At 41.2% G+C, this 15,420-nt stretch overlaps 1 protein-coding gene across 2 annotated transcripts in view; it reads left to right on the top strand.

The window, feature by feature from the left end:
- The window catches only part of LOC139472633 (scavenger receptor cysteine-rich domain-containing protein DMBT1-like), a 41,988-nt gene that overhangs the window by 367 nt on the left and 26,201 nt on the right, over nucleotides 1-15,420 (top strand). Inside the window, exons 2-11 of one of the 2 annotated variants that reach the window (XM_071255110.1) lie at nucleotides 2,113-2,176; nucleotides 2,558-2,685; nucleotides 4,489-4,629; nucleotides 5,826-5,910; nucleotides 7,724-7,842; nucleotides 9,121-9,252; nucleotides 10,966-11,050; nucleotides 12,221-12,345; nucleotides 14,085-14,234; nucleotides 14,720-14,801. In XM_071255110.1, coding sequence (XP_071111211.1) covers nucleotides 2,113-2,176; nucleotides 2,558-2,685; nucleotides 4,489-4,629; nucleotides 5,826-5,910; nucleotides 7,724-7,842; nucleotides 9,121-9,252; nucleotides 10,966-11,050; nucleotides 12,221-12,345; nucleotides 14,085-14,234; nucleotides 14,720-14,801 — 1,111 coding nt within the window. Of the gene's footprint in view, nucleotides 1-2,112; nucleotides 2,177-2,554; nucleotides 2,686-4,488; nucleotides 4,630-5,825; nucleotides 5,911-7,723; nucleotides 7,843-9,120; nucleotides 9,253-10,965; nucleotides 11,051-12,220; nucleotides 12,346-14,084; nucleotides 14,235-14,719; nucleotides 14,802-15,420 lie in introns of both variants that reach the window. The other variant, XM_071255103.1, reaches the window with a different exon arrangement.

The following is a 15,420-nucleotide window of genomic DNA, read 5'->3' as shown; positions in this document are numbered from 1 at the left end:
GGGACGACCGCATTCCGGACGACCGCATTCCGAACGATCGTGTCTAACTGGTAAATCACGCGTCTTCTAGCTGAACGTGAACATTATCGTGGACGTGGGTGAAATGTATTTGTTAATCTGAGTACAAGAGGAACAGACAGACAGACAGACGAGAATGTGACCTTGACCGCGTACAGTATGTGTACATGTGTATAATAGAACGGCTTGGTGTGTCCGGACCGATCTTGTCGCAACCCATCAGTCAGCCATTGAAACATTTCTCGTGCAGTAGTATAACATTGACATACAGTCGTTACTCTTTATCATCATCCTGTTTAATGAAAATGTATTCAGTGTTTAGTTTGTTCAATTCTATTCTTGTATTGGGACGTCCGTGTCTATTTTTGGTAACGTGTTGCGAGACAACTGGGCCATGTCGGCTGTATCACTTGTAGTCTCTCGGAACAGCTTAGGTTACTGATAAACACACACATATGAGATTATTCATGGAAAGACGTTTATTGTCCTATATTTATAATATTATTTCTATATCAATCCAATAATGATAAAGTAGTTGTGATATTAATGACAAATCTACATGTACGTACTGATGATGATTATACCAAATTTATGGAAATGATATTTATTTTCGACAAATTCTCACATCCCATCACTGTTTAAGGTATGCTTGGAAAATTATTTTATGGGGATAATAATAACGGACGTAGAATCTTTATACATTTTTAGGGCAATAAAAAGGAAATGTTGAAATAAAATAGAAATTCTCACGTCATACGAAGCAGACAGTGTTTTCTGTTTGCATAAAGGAGTTCAATGCGTGTCTATTTTCCCAAAAGTGTTCCTTCCTCATCACCAATTTGATTTAAATAAAAACAGTATGAAAAGGTCCTACCTCCCTCCTAATTGTTTAAGAAAGTGTGATCAAGAAATCCATTTCTATGCAGCCTTGTAACAGATACCAGTCATGATCACGTGACATACATTTTTCAGCTCAGTGATGATCATGTGACATGTACGTTTCATCTCAGTCATGATCATGTGACACGTACTTTTCAGCCAAGTGGTGATCGTGTGACGTGTACTTTTCATCTCAGTCATGATCATGTGACACGTACTTTTCAGCCAGTTGATGATCATGTGATATGTACTTTTCAGCTCAGTCATGATCATTTGACATGTATTTGTCAGCTCAGTCATGATCATGTGATATGTACTTTTCAGCTCAGTCATGATCATGTGACATGTATTTGTCAGCTCAGTCATGATCATGTGATATGTACTTTTCAGCTCAGTCATGATCATGTGACATGTATTTGTCAGCTCAGTCATGATCATGTGATATGTACTTTTCAGCTCAGTCATGATCATGTGACATGTATTTGTCAGCTCAGTCATGATCATGTGATATGTACTTTTCAGCTCAGTCATGATCATGTGACATGTATTTGTCAGCTCAGTCATGATCATGTGTCATGTACTTTTCAACAAAGTGATGTTCATGTGATATGTACTTTTCAGCTCAGTCATGGTCATGTGACATGTACTTTGCAACAAAGTGATGATCATGTGACATGTATTTGTCAGCTCAGTCATGATCATGTGACATGTACTTTTCAGCTCAGTCATGATCATGTGACATGTATTTGTCAGCCAAGTCATGATCACGTGACATGTATTTGTCAGCCAAGTCATGATCATTTGACATGTATTTGTCAGCTCAGTCATGATTATGTGACATGTACTTTTCAGCAAAGTGATGATCATGTGACATGTATTTGTCAGCCAAGTGATGATCATGTGACATGTATTTGTCAGCTCAGTCATGATCATGTGACATGTATTTGTCAGCCCAGTCATGATCATGTGACATGTATTTGTCAGCCAAGTGATGATCATGTGACATGTACTTTTCAGCCAGGTGATGATCATGTGATATGTATTTGTCAGCCAGGTCATGATCATGTGACATGTACTTTTCAGCGCAGTTATGATCATGTGACATGTATTTGTCAGCCCAGTCATGATCATGTGACATGTATTTGTCAGCCAGGTCATGATCATGTGACACGTACTTTTCAGTTCAGTGATGATCATGTGACATGTATTTTTCAGCTCAGTCATGCGACCTGACCCTCCAAGCAGACACCAGTGGGAGTCAGAAGGCTGTAGTCGGAGGGTAAGACGCTAATTTCCTCGCCAAACACATTATAATGTTATTCTAAAGAATTGCATCATTCCTCACATGAAGTGAACGAACACTTATGAATGTTAACGACACACGTAGAGTATGTATGATCATACAGCCTGGTTCATACACAACTGATATTAGCCAAACGTATGTGCATACCTTTACGCGATTATGTGCACGTCAACATGAAAGTAAGTGGGCACAAGGAATCCCATCATGGGCTTCACGTGTTGTACTCATGTTGGGAATCGAACCTGTGCCTTTGTCGTGACAGGCGGATGCTTAACCAACTAGGCTACCCAACCGCCACTTTATATATATATATTTGTGTATTTAGTACAACATTAACATCAACAAATATTTCAGCAGCGGGACGTGCACGTGGACAATAAACAGTTCAGGATCTTCCGAGATGGTGACCTTGAATTTCCAGAACGTCAACTTAACGCAACACCCATCATGTGACGTCACTAACAGCATCGTCGTGCATGATGGTGGTACGTATTATATAACGGCAGAGCGCGCCGACACCGTGTCGATCGGAGTATGATATATAACTCCAGCGCTTTGCTAGATACAGACATCTTCCCGGATGAATTTGCCTACTCCGTTTTCGCGGAAATACATGCAGAAAGCACACCAGTATGATTTTGCCACTCATACATTGCCGTGTAACTAACAGAGGAATTAATTCCGATCATCATCAAGCAGAAACGCTTGGTTTATTGTCATCATCCACAGGCCTTAAGGGGGCACGGGTGGCCCAGTCGTCTAAGGCGCCGCAATTCGCTGTGCAGAGTTGCGTCCCTTGGGTACACCAGAAACCTATGATCGTGGGTTCGAATCCCGGTTCGCCCCGATTATGTTCCTAGGTTTGTCAGCACCATACCCGTACTCGTGGGTTTCACCGAAGTGGTAAATGTCTGAGAACCGCATCACTTCGGTCTTTCCTCCCACATTAAGCTGACACTGGAATACTGTTAAAAGCGGCGTTAAACCCAACTCACTCACTCACTCTCACTCACTCACTAACTCACTAACAGGCATTAAATAATCGTTCCGTGCACCATCGGTTGGAAGCTGCAGAATTAAGAGGTTCTTCCCAGTGATAGGAATCACGATGACTGATAATAATAATAATAATAATAATAATAATAATAATAATAATAATAATAAAAGCGACAAAACCCTTTCCATATTTATTTTAAAATCTCGATTCCGACTATATCATGACAACAAATAACTATATAATCAAATAGTGATGATACAAGGTGTTCGTGAAAAGGTGAGCGTATCCTGTCCTTCCTGTGGCACCCGTCACAAACACATGCAGAGGCAAGTCAATTGTTCACCTGAATAAGAAAATTGAAACATATGGTACAAGTCAAATTAAGGAATTGCACATCATTTATTGTCACTGAAACATCAAATTTTGAAATGTCCTCCACGTGTCTACCATAAAACATTTTGAAATTTTAAACTTTACCGAAGCCTTGTATGTTGTAATCTTGATCATACAATATCTGAGCGTATGACGCTCTTTGGAATCTTAGTAGAAAGAGGATGCGAAACAGTACTTCAAAAGTTGTGAAATGTAAACACCAAAGGCTGGAGCTGCAGGAATATTCCTCGCCATAAAGTTCTTTTTGCACAGACCTAAATCTGAAACAGATGAAGCGGTCTCACTGGTCTCCATTTTCTAGTTCTGGTGGATACATCAGTAGAATGGTATTGGCTATTTGGTGGTGATTGAACGATATCAGTTCATCGATGTACCTGAAGTTTGAGTTAAACTTCTTGGCCAAATTACCCTGTTTTGACTTTGCCAATCCGATTTCAAATTTCGATCCAAAACGATTTCGATAAAGAAACAGATCAGTATGACGGGGAGTGCACACGGAAACAGGAGAATAGAATGGGTGCGGCGTCATAGACTCGAAAAATTGCGTCGTTAGCATCACAGTGATTGTAGATGTCCGTAGTCCAGATTGGGGATGTGGCTATGAACGCTGTCACTTGTGTTTCATATGATAGTAATGCTCAGCGGGGGTTTTGATTGGCAACATCAACAGCTACTACCCGATCCCGTTAGTCACCTCTTACGACAAGTCACCTTCTACGGTAAGCATGGGTTGCTGAAGACCTATTCTATCCCGAATCTTAACGGGACTTGTATTTTACTGTATTTGTTAGTTGGTTGGTATACTTCAATAATCAGACTGTGTAACCAAACCCTAACATGTTCATCTAGCGAGGTTCCAGAGTAAGGGTGAAAGCTTGTTGATGCTTCGTCTTTATAGATTCATCCGGCGCCATCCTCGGTTTGGTTTGTGGCAACTACACAAGCACCTTCCAAAGTTCCGGCAACGTCCTTACTGTGGTCTACCCCGCGGCTGAAGTGACGGACACAAACGCCTTTGAGCTACAATATTACAAATCAGGTTTGTACAGCAATATCGTGTGCATTATGAATATATTTAAATGCACCCACTTATTTTACATCATATTTCCACACGAGGTATTACCCGCGTGGTTGCCGAATGGAGATTGCTAATTGGGGATTGCATGTCCATAATGGCTGCTTATTATGGTTGACCAAAATTCTCTACTGTCCCTGTTTGTTCCCGTGTGTTTATATGGGTGGAGTGATGCTCACATAGTAAATCACTTCTATAAGTGGCCCAAATGAGTTGCAATTATAACAGTTCCAGTAACTTAAACCACGTCTGACCGCAGCGGCGTCTTCTGGGATGCCGAGTTGGTGTTTCATCATCTTCACGAGGCAAGGAAGTTAACTGACACTGAAAACCTCCAGTTTCCACGCTTACTTAACTAGGCCGGAATTTCTGAATTCGATCGTAGCGCCTCCAGTGGCTATTACGAGTTATGTCCCTTCTATATCCCCCCTATTGATCAATCATATTCCACCTCTGATATCACTTGCATTTGCTTCAAACAAAATGGCGCCCAGTGAAAATGATCTGATCGATAATTAATATCGATATTGGAATGAAAACTGTCCTTACTTCGCGAAGTGTATTAAATAACGTGAGCACCTGGAATACAAAAATGAAAATATTTGGAAAATATCTTTTGACGCTAAGGTGACGGTACACATGCTTTGAGAATCCTGCAATCGGCCGAAATCTGCATGGCAGTTTACGAACCTTATGTTGATTTCGCTACACGATTATGATTGGACTATGCATAGACTGGTTAGTCCAGCCTAATATAGCGCCATAATTCCAGCCTAGTTCGACAGGGGTGGAAACTGGACCTTTATGGTCAGATAACCCCCTTACCTCTTTAAGATGGCGTTTCATGGACATGGCCCTCGCCCCTTCCCCTTTTGAAAATATGGACATGAACCTTAAATACTGCTTTCGTATCTTCTGAATGTACTCCCCACACCCAACCTCACTGAACATTAAAAATATAAAATCCCACCTACCGACACACACAGTACCAGGGCCCGCTTACACAAAGCGATCTTAGCGCTAAGATGATCGTAACTCCCATACTTTAACATAGGCTTACAATAGTCTTAGCGCTAAGATCGCTTTGTGCAAGTGGGCCCAGGTCATTAGTAATGTCCTGCCATTAACATATTTACTGACTCTTAACTTTTTCCGCACAGATCTCTGTTATGGACAATCAGTGTTTGCTGTCTCAACGACAGAGTATAACATCTTTTCATATGGGTACCCTGACGGCCCTTCTCGGTACGTAATCAAATGAAACCTTTGCATCGTTTAAAGATACACTGTACAAACATAGGTCCGTTCCTTGCCCCATAGTTTTGACGGGTTAGGTCTTAACATGTTCAGGATTATGTTTAACAGCTGAACGTGTTAAGGGTCAAAACGTGTTTAACAGATGAATGTGTTCAAGGTCAAAGCGTGTTTAAACGCTGAATGTGTTCAGGGTAAAAAACTGTTAAACAGCTGAATGTGTTCAGGGTCACAACGTGTTTAACAGCTGAATGTGTTCAGGGTCAAACCGTGTTAAACAGCTGAACGTATTAAGGGTGGCCCAGTCGTCTAAGGCGCCGCGATTCGCTGTGCAGAGTTGCGTCCCTTGGGCACGCCAGAAACCTATGATTGTGGGTTCGAATCCCGGTTCGCCCCAATTATGTTTCTAGGTTTGTCAGCACCGTGCTCGTGGGTTTCACCGAAGTGGTAAACGTCTGAGACCTCCCACATTAAGCTGACACGCCGTGATATAAGTGGAATAATGTTAAAAGCGGCGAAAAACCCAACTCACTCACTCACCATTAAGGGTCAAAACGTGTTAAACAGCTGAACGTGTTAAGGGTCAAAACATGTTAAACAACTGAATGTGTTCAGGGTCAAACCGTGTTAAACAGCTGAACGTGTTAAGGGTCAAACCGTGTTAAACAGCTGAACGTGTTAAGGGTCAAACCGTGTTAAACAGCTGAACGTATTAAGGGTCAAAACCTGTTAAACAGTTGAATGTGTTCAGGGTCAAACCGTGTTAAACAGCTGAACGTGTTCATTGTCAAACCGTGTTAAACAGCTGAACGTATTAAGGGTCAAAACGTGTTTAACAGCTGAATGTGTTCAGGGTCAAAACATTTTTGACAGCTGAACGTGTTAAGGGTCAAACCGTGTTAAACAGCTGAATGTGTTCAGGGTCAAACTGTGTTTAACAGCTGAATGTGTTAAGGGTCAAAACGTGTTTAACAGCTGAACGTATTAAGGGTCAAAACATGTTTAACAGCTGAACGTGTTTAGTTTTGTATGTTTGGAGCAATAGTCCAGCTATATGATGTTGGTCTGTAAATAATCGAGTCTGGATCAGACAATCCAGTGATTGACATCATAAGCATCGATCCACGCAATTGGGTTATGATGACATGCAGCAACCAAGCCAACGAGCCTGACTACCCGATCCCGCAAGTCGCATCTTACAAAAAGCATAGTCGCCTTCAACGTGTTAAGTGTCAAAAACTGTTTAACAGATGAACGTGAAGGATGACAATGTAGACACAATTGATGCATAACAACTTTTTATTTACTGTAAAGGCGACGTTTCGGTATGTATCCTAATACCGTTGTATATATCTTCACGTTATGAGGTCGAGCATGCTCAAAAATAGTTCCGGCGTTTGCTTAACTGTTATATGCGTAATATTGCTTCAAAAGTAAGTAGGCCAAGCTTAGATAAATTCTTTTTGTCACTGCTCCAAGACATACATATAAATAACAATTTCCAGTGAACGATGTTTTTTATTTGTGATATCTGATGCGGCGTCAAACCCAAAAGCAGCGTAAGAAAAAAACTAATTTGAAAACGGACTATATTTCCAATAACTACAATGCCCTATGGTTAGATTTGTGTTGTTTAATATGGAAACTAGTTCAAAGTATGACTAAGATATACATCCATGGGACTATATGGAAATATGGATATTGTTGCATTTATTGGAGAAGTAAGTGCAAGTAATGTCAAGTAAGAATGAAGGGTGTGATTTGGTGAGTTTGTCGTTTAAGGGAATATATTGTTCTCCCATAGATCATTTACGTGTCGTTGGAAAGTGGAGGCACCGAAAGGTCAACAGGTTCGTGTATCTATAGAAACAGCTGGTAATGTCAGCACCAGCTGTCGACATGTGCAAGTCAAATTTCTTGATGGTGAGGATTTTCAGCATTGTCATCTCTTCACAATTCCACAGTCATGATGACCCGTTAGTAAAGTAGCACTTTAGCATTGATATTTCCCAGTGTAATATGCTACGGCTGTGTTTTACCCCATGGGGACACAAGGAGAGATGATGGTCCCATGTTGTCCGTATGCATGTCCCAAAGCTACAGAGGGTCGATGATCTGACTCGGTCACTTGGCCGATTGCTTGCCATCTTCATCCTTTGACCAGAATCGTTGGTCTCCAGTCACTGATTTGCTTGGCTGACTCGTGGGGATTCCGGCTGTGAACTGGTCCCCAGCCAGACATGCTTGTCTCAAGAGACGACAAAATATGATCTGATGGTCAACCTTGGTGACGTGTGACGTGGCACACAAAATCTATGACTGTGTTTTTAGACTCCATAATATACAGGTCGCCGCCACATTGCTGGAGTAGGGGGTACGGGTGGCCCAGTCGTCTAAGGCGCCGCGATTCGCTGTGCAGAGTTGCGTCCCTTGGGCACGCCAGAAACCTATAATTGTGGGTTCGAATCCCGGTTCACCCCGATTATGTTTCTAGGTTTGTCAGCACCATACCCGTGCTCGTGGGTTACATCAAGTGGTAAATGTCTGAGACTTGCATCACTTCGGGCTTTTCCTCCCACATTAAGCTGACACGCCGTGATATAACTGGAATATTGTTAACAGCGGCGTTAAACCCAACTTACTCACTCATAGCTGGAGCATGGCAGATTGTGGCGTTAAACCACAAACAAATAATACTGGCAGCCGTGAAAGGTGGAGTTTGCTGGATATAACTGCTTAATTGGAATTCCAGAAGTTGTTGAGTAAGTAAGAGAACGCACGACTTTATGGATAGCATCTACTGGTTTATTGCACATAGCGACGTATCGATCTAGCTTCTTACACCGTTATCAAGCTGGAGTGACAAAAGACATATATATAGGGTATATAGGCATGATGCCAGGAGATTAACACTGGCAAAGGTAATAGGTAATAAGTCGTATACAGTTAATTGGGTGAAGCCAAATATACAAATGCAGCTATGTGCAATAAACCGGAACTTGTTATCCATAACGTTGTACGTGTTCTTACTTGCTGGCTATAGCATGCACACACTCACTCGCGCAGTCGTAATTTTATTTGATAGTTTTTGTTAATGCTAATACTCTGCTTTTGTGTGTATAAAGAGTCGCCGACTATTTTCGGAATATCGTAATTTACATACTAACACAATACGAACGTATTTGCCATGTTATGCTGCAGAAAACGGGAAAGATGATGTCACGTGGTGTCCAGGGAAAATCAATGTCTACCAAAGTTGGAGTGAGTCGGCGTCAATGATGCTGCGTATATCCTCGGAGCGGAGTGTCCGTCTTAAGTACAGAACTCTCGAAGGTTCGACACTGACGATATACATAACTAAAATCATATTAAGGTCAAACTTTTACACATTTATCAGACAACGTTACAATGTGGGCCTCTTTGTCATATATTGTATGAAGATATCGATGGCATTCTCCGATTGGATTGCGGCTTAAGACCCCGCAACCAGCTTCACCACACACTCATCTTTGTAGCATGGTGTCCCTTCATCAGAAATCTTGTGTCATAATTTCCAGATATTGGAGGGGGTAATTTAAAGATGTGATAAAATACATCCAGGATTCGAACCTACACTCTCAGAGTGAGGAACCTAATCGCCAGCACCTAATCCGGACCCCCTGGATCACTCCCCACTACCACCCCCCACCCCCCACCCCCCACTCCGGATCCGCCTATGATGTGAATCAGCTTTTCTTCAAAGTTTTGTCTCTAGAAGACATATTTTCTTGTTAACATCTATTACGAACTACGAATAATACATACATTATTACACCTGTATGGGCATCATACTGACTTAACGAAACTAAAGTCGGAGTTCATGTACATATATACACAGATTCTTACACTCGTTTCGTATTTTGGACTAAATCATTTAAGAATCTCCATATCCCCAGTGAAAATCAATGATGGAATTCGCTTCGTCGCCGTATCCCAGTTGCGTTGATGGATGCTCATAATGTCAGTCACTGGGTTGTCTGGTTCATACTTTTCATTACTGGAATATTGCTTAGTGCGGCGTTAAAAAACATAAAAACACAAACCAGCAATAATGTTTATAAACCCACATATGTAGGAAGACTGTAGGAAGCTTGAGGAGTTTTGCTAGAAATAGATTACTATTTTCGATTCCGACCAGGAAACATTTATTCGGCATTAATGATACATGAATTAATCTTAAGCGTCTGACAATACTGTGTAAAGATTCCAGCGCCCCTGAAACAAAAGATCAACTGCATTGGCGTTCATGGCACTGTATGTTATGTTTTATGAGGGGTGTATACAAAAATACAAATACTTGGCATCCATGAATAAATCTATAAATTGTTAAACTGCACTTTTTAAATGAAATTTGGGAAGAACAGACCACAATAGCCTCTAGATTTTGAAGCATTGAGGATCGAGTAGCTACAACGTAAATTGGGTCATTGTAACACTCTATCCGTGCTGCTACTATCGACCACTCACTGCTGTGGTGACCGCCTCCATAGTCTAGTGGTAGAGCGTCCGCCTGGAGAGCGGAAGGTCCGGGGTTCGATCCCCCGCCGCGTCATACCAAAAGACGTTAAAAGATGGTACTTGTTGTTACCCTGTCTGGCGCTCGGCATTAAGGGGTTAAAGCAAGGACTGGTCGGCTCGGAGTCAGTATACTGTGTCTGAGTGGGGTATTCAAGTTAAACTGCGGCATGGTATCTCAGTGGGCTAGCACTATAAATCGGCATCAGTCCGGTCTTGTACAAGCAGCCACACACACACACACACGTGCATGCACGTCGCTATATATGTGCAATAATCTTGGACGCGACGTTAAACCCAATTTCACTCACCTTACTGCTGTGGTAAGCTAAATATTGCTGACTTCAACGTTAAATAACAGTTGCTCACTCACTTCTGACTTATTTTACCAATCAATGGGGTTCTAGTTGTATATATTTCGAAAGCACATCCTGCTGGAAACGTACATGCACTGAAGATTTTGTTGGATTTTTGTTTATAATTTCTATTTAGGGCCTACTTGTCGAGGTGATAATCTCAACGCAACCCAAGAGGAACAATTTCTCATGACACCGGGATATCCAAGTCCTTTTCCAAGGTACCGCCTCACCGTTTACCTGTACACGATTCTGCTCTTATACATGCATTCATTTGTTAACAAGTATACCCTTTAAATCACCACAAGACACGGGTCACTATGTTATGTCCTATATCTTCAAATTTGAACATCTCCGTTTTTAAAATCATCGCAAATGGCCACCGAACTGTGTCAACGTTAAGTGATGTTCATTATACAAATACATTATACAATCATATCAGGTATATAAAGAAGTATCAACATGACGAAGCAGTCGCCTTCCACGTTTGTATGGACCGATTGAAGTTCCTCTAAATAGTGAGGGGCGGTCGGGTAGCCCAGTGGTTAAAGAAGACTCGGGTTCGATTCCCGACATGGGTACAATGTGTGAACCCCATTTCTGTTGTCCCCCGCCGTGATATTGCTGGAATATTGGTAAAAGCGGCGTAAAAACCATACTCACTCACTCACTCACTCACTTTGTTTCATCCGCTGATCCGAGTGTCGTACTGTGTGGTAATAAGAGATGATAATTGTGTTTCTTCATATGTCTGTGTGTAACTTTAATACTTAATTGATTTTTAACCAGTTCAAATATTTTTAAACCCATTATAGGTATGCACGTAACAACCCCATCATACCCTTGGACTGAGCAGCGTACGGAAGCGTGGTAGGGCCACGGTGAATTTCTTTTTGTCTAAGTATCTCCTACGTAGGACTTATTATCTCCTACGTAGGACTTATTATCTCCTACGTAGGACTTATTATCTCCTACATAGGACTTATTATCTCCTACGTAGGACTTATTATCTCCTACGTAGGACTTATTATCTCCTACGTAGGACTTAGCATCTCCTACGTAGGACTTCCTATCTCCTACGTAGGAGATACTAAGTCCTACGTAGGAGATAGTTATTCTAGTCCATACTAAGTCCTACGTAGGAGATAGTAAGTCCTGCGTAGGAGATAGTAAGTCCTACGTGGGACATAGTAAGTCCTTCGTAGGAGATACTTAGACAAAAAATATTTTCACCGTGGCCCTACTACGCTTCCGTAGCAGCGCGCCGTTCTTTTTGAGTGTAAATGATAATTGTATTTACTTGATATTGATATTTCATAACCCATAATATCATAGATGTTGTGACGAAATTAGTCCCTTTAACGCTGTGTGCATCTTTCGTTCATTCACAGTTACCTTGAATGTCGATGGACAATAGCCTCTCCCAACCCCAGGAGTGGCGCCATCCGGATAGATATCTTAGAAATGGATCTGGATACGGAAGGATGTATGACAGATGTCATCAGGGTGTATGACGGTAGGCCATTTTTCTCAAACCATTAATGTCACTCATAAAATAATATCTATTGCGACATGAGTGATTGCACATGTGCGCGTGAATATTACGATCTACCGGGATGACTGTGTGTAAGCTAACATCTCATTTAGTTATTCTAAAAGAAATTAGTCCGTATAAAAAGATGTGAATATTCCCGTGAATTACTTGTTTTTATCGTATATATTGTATTGGTATTTTCTTTCATGTTTGTACATCTGGTTATATGTCAAGCGAGCTCATATCAATGCCTGTTTGTCCGTCGTCTGTCGGCCGTCATCCATCGTGAAATTATCTCTAAAACCTTTGCACAGATGAAGCTGGTTCCTCCTCTCAAATGATGACATCAAGAGGCTCGAGTCCAATTGCAACGTGGCCGCCAATGCAGCCATATAGAAACACCTGTTTATTTGTTTTCAGAACTTCAGTTTATATGTAGTTAGTAGTGAGTGTCTCCATTTATGTTCATTTCTTCCGGTGATATTTCAATTTTGACCTTCACGTCAACTTTCTGTTTTGATAATTTTGTAATTATCTCTAAAAGTAGTTTTGGATCTGTAAACATATTCGCAGCAGAATCCCCCGGGCATATGAAGCTGAAACTTCACCTGCTTGATCCCATTCCGGGTATAGGCCCCCAGCAACCTATGCTTGTCGTAAGAGGCGTGTAAACTGATGACTTGGTTGATGCAAGCCATCGTCTCCCAATTGCGCGGATCGATGCACATGATGTCAATTCCCGAACTGTCTGGTCCAGTCGTCATATAATTCATAATTCATGTACCAGGTAGCCTGTACCTGATCGGTGCAGACCTCTCTACCACGTACAAAGGCGAGTTCATGTTGTATAACGGTACAAGCACCACTAACTGGGCCCTCCTGGTGAGGGGAATGAAGACTAAAGTAATATGTCTTGCCCATGGTAAAATTATTTGTGTATACCACAAGCTAAACCCATGATTGATGGTTCCCTGTAAATATAAACCTACATTCTACTCGGAGGCACCCAGATTTGAGGAAAAATAACTGATAATTTTTATAGTATTATTTCATGTTTTTTGTTTCAAAAACAAATCGTCAGTGAAAAACAATGAATGATTGGGTTTGTCATGAAAGCTTGAAAGTGACATTGAGAGGTACACATAAGCTTTGAATGAAATATCAGGAATAACTGATCTGTCCCGATTGAAGGAATACTGTAGCCCCCGAGCTTTGGCGAGGGAATTATTGCTATACATTCATGGGGGACAGATCTTGATGATCCGTAATCTCAAGTTTCGAGCAGTTTTTGTCTGTAATGTACGCACTGACAATTTGATAGTAAAAGTGACGAAATACATAAGAGTTGTCAACCCTACTTAAAAACAGTAGCCACGCTTTATCAAGATGACGTGTTTGTATGAATTTACGACAGTTTAATTATTAGTTGGGGTCAAATCGTATTATCTTAAAATGAAGCAATTTGACGTCATATAGCTAACAGATCAGTGTTCGGAATCGCTAAAATCCACATGCGCAAATACCGGAATGTTATTACAATTAATCCTTCTACCAATATGTTTGATATATGTATTTCTTTCTTAATGTATTACTATCTCGCCAATCCGTTTTTCTCACTCAAGATATTAGCATGTTCGTGTATATGTACTAATTTTTGGAATTCGAGAAATTGTCTCTTTCATAAATTGATTCTGACCATCCACCTGCATTTTGTGTTTCAGGGGCAACAAGTGCCAAGAAGCTTGTAGGAACTGCTTGCGAGGGGCCTAGGTCATTCTATGTGTACGGGATTTCGGCAAAGATTGAGTTCAGATCGCTGAGAGAAAATAATACAAAACAAGGCTTTAAGCTGAAGTATTACTACACTACAGGTATTATAATCTATTCAATTGTTTGTATGTTTGTCTTTCTCACAGACCCAACACAAATTCATCCTCTGGTCGACTCATCCCAACTCTTAAACCTGGCCATAAATAATGAATAGCCAATCCGCTAAGGGTTACGTCCTTTGAAATAATTTCTGCTACTGTAGCAAGATGCATTAATGTAATGACAATTTGTAAGTCACTGGGTGAAATATTTTTTTATTTTATTTATGAAAACCAGTCCACCCCGAAAAACATATAAACCACACACTACCTTAATGTGGCATCCTTTTGCTGTTTATATTAATACCTTGTTGGCTAAGAATGAGCTGTCTATAAAAATAGTCGTTAAGACCAATCAAACTAAAATAAGATTCGCACGCACGCTTGCAACTGTCAGTGTGTTTTGCCTTTTCACAACAAAACATATTGATTGTATCGGCGCGTCCGACAAGTCATCAGTTATGGGTGTGGTTATTGTTCTTCTCCAGCTGAGCCATGCGGGGGGGGTCTCGTTGCCAACTCTACCATGCAGAATGTTACATCACCAGGATACCCTACCAACTTCCCCAAGTAAGTGGAACAATGCATACATGTAAATGCATTGTGTTTATCTCTTCCTGTAGACTGTTTACGTCCCCATTTCACGCCCATCTAACGGTGTATAAAAGTTTCACACGCGTTGATGTGATTTGACACAACAGATGGCAACACTGATTTTTCACATGAACGCCCGCCCAGTTAAACTTGCACCAGGTTCCAACTTTCGCTTACTCCATACTAGACTGATGGGCGAAAGATAGTATACGGAGTTCATTTTTAATGTAATTGGAAACTGAAAGAACTGTTGTGAAATTTAATTATGTCTGTTTAACCATCACTCATTTCTGCAACATTTTGTGAAAAGCAATCTGTTGATGGGCTCTTTTGTGTAAATATTAATTGGCCCATTAAGGCTTGAGCAAGAAATGAATTTGTCACCTCACGAGCCCTACCTTGTTTGAAACATTAAGGCGCCGCGATTCGCTGTGCAGAGTTGCGTTCCTTGGGCACGCCAGAAACCTATGATTGTGGGTTCGAATCCCGGTTCCCCCGATTATGTTTCTAGGTTTGTCAGCACCATACCCGTGCTCGTGGGTTTCACCGAAGTGGTAAACGTCTGGGACCTGCATCACTTTAGGCTTTCCTCCCA

The sequence above is a fragment of the Haliotis cracherodii genome, unplaced genomic scaffold, assembly GCF_022045235.1.
Source record: "Haliotis cracherodii isolate W230 unplaced genomic scaffold, xgHalCrac1.p SCAF_1, whole genome shotgun sequence".
Classification (NCBI taxonomy): Eukaryota; Metazoa; Mollusca; class Gastropoda; order Lepetellida; family Haliotidae; genus Haliotis; species Haliotis cracherodii.
Note: the sequence above shows the minus strand (reverse complement) of the source record. Positions and strands in the feature narration are given on the sequence as shown.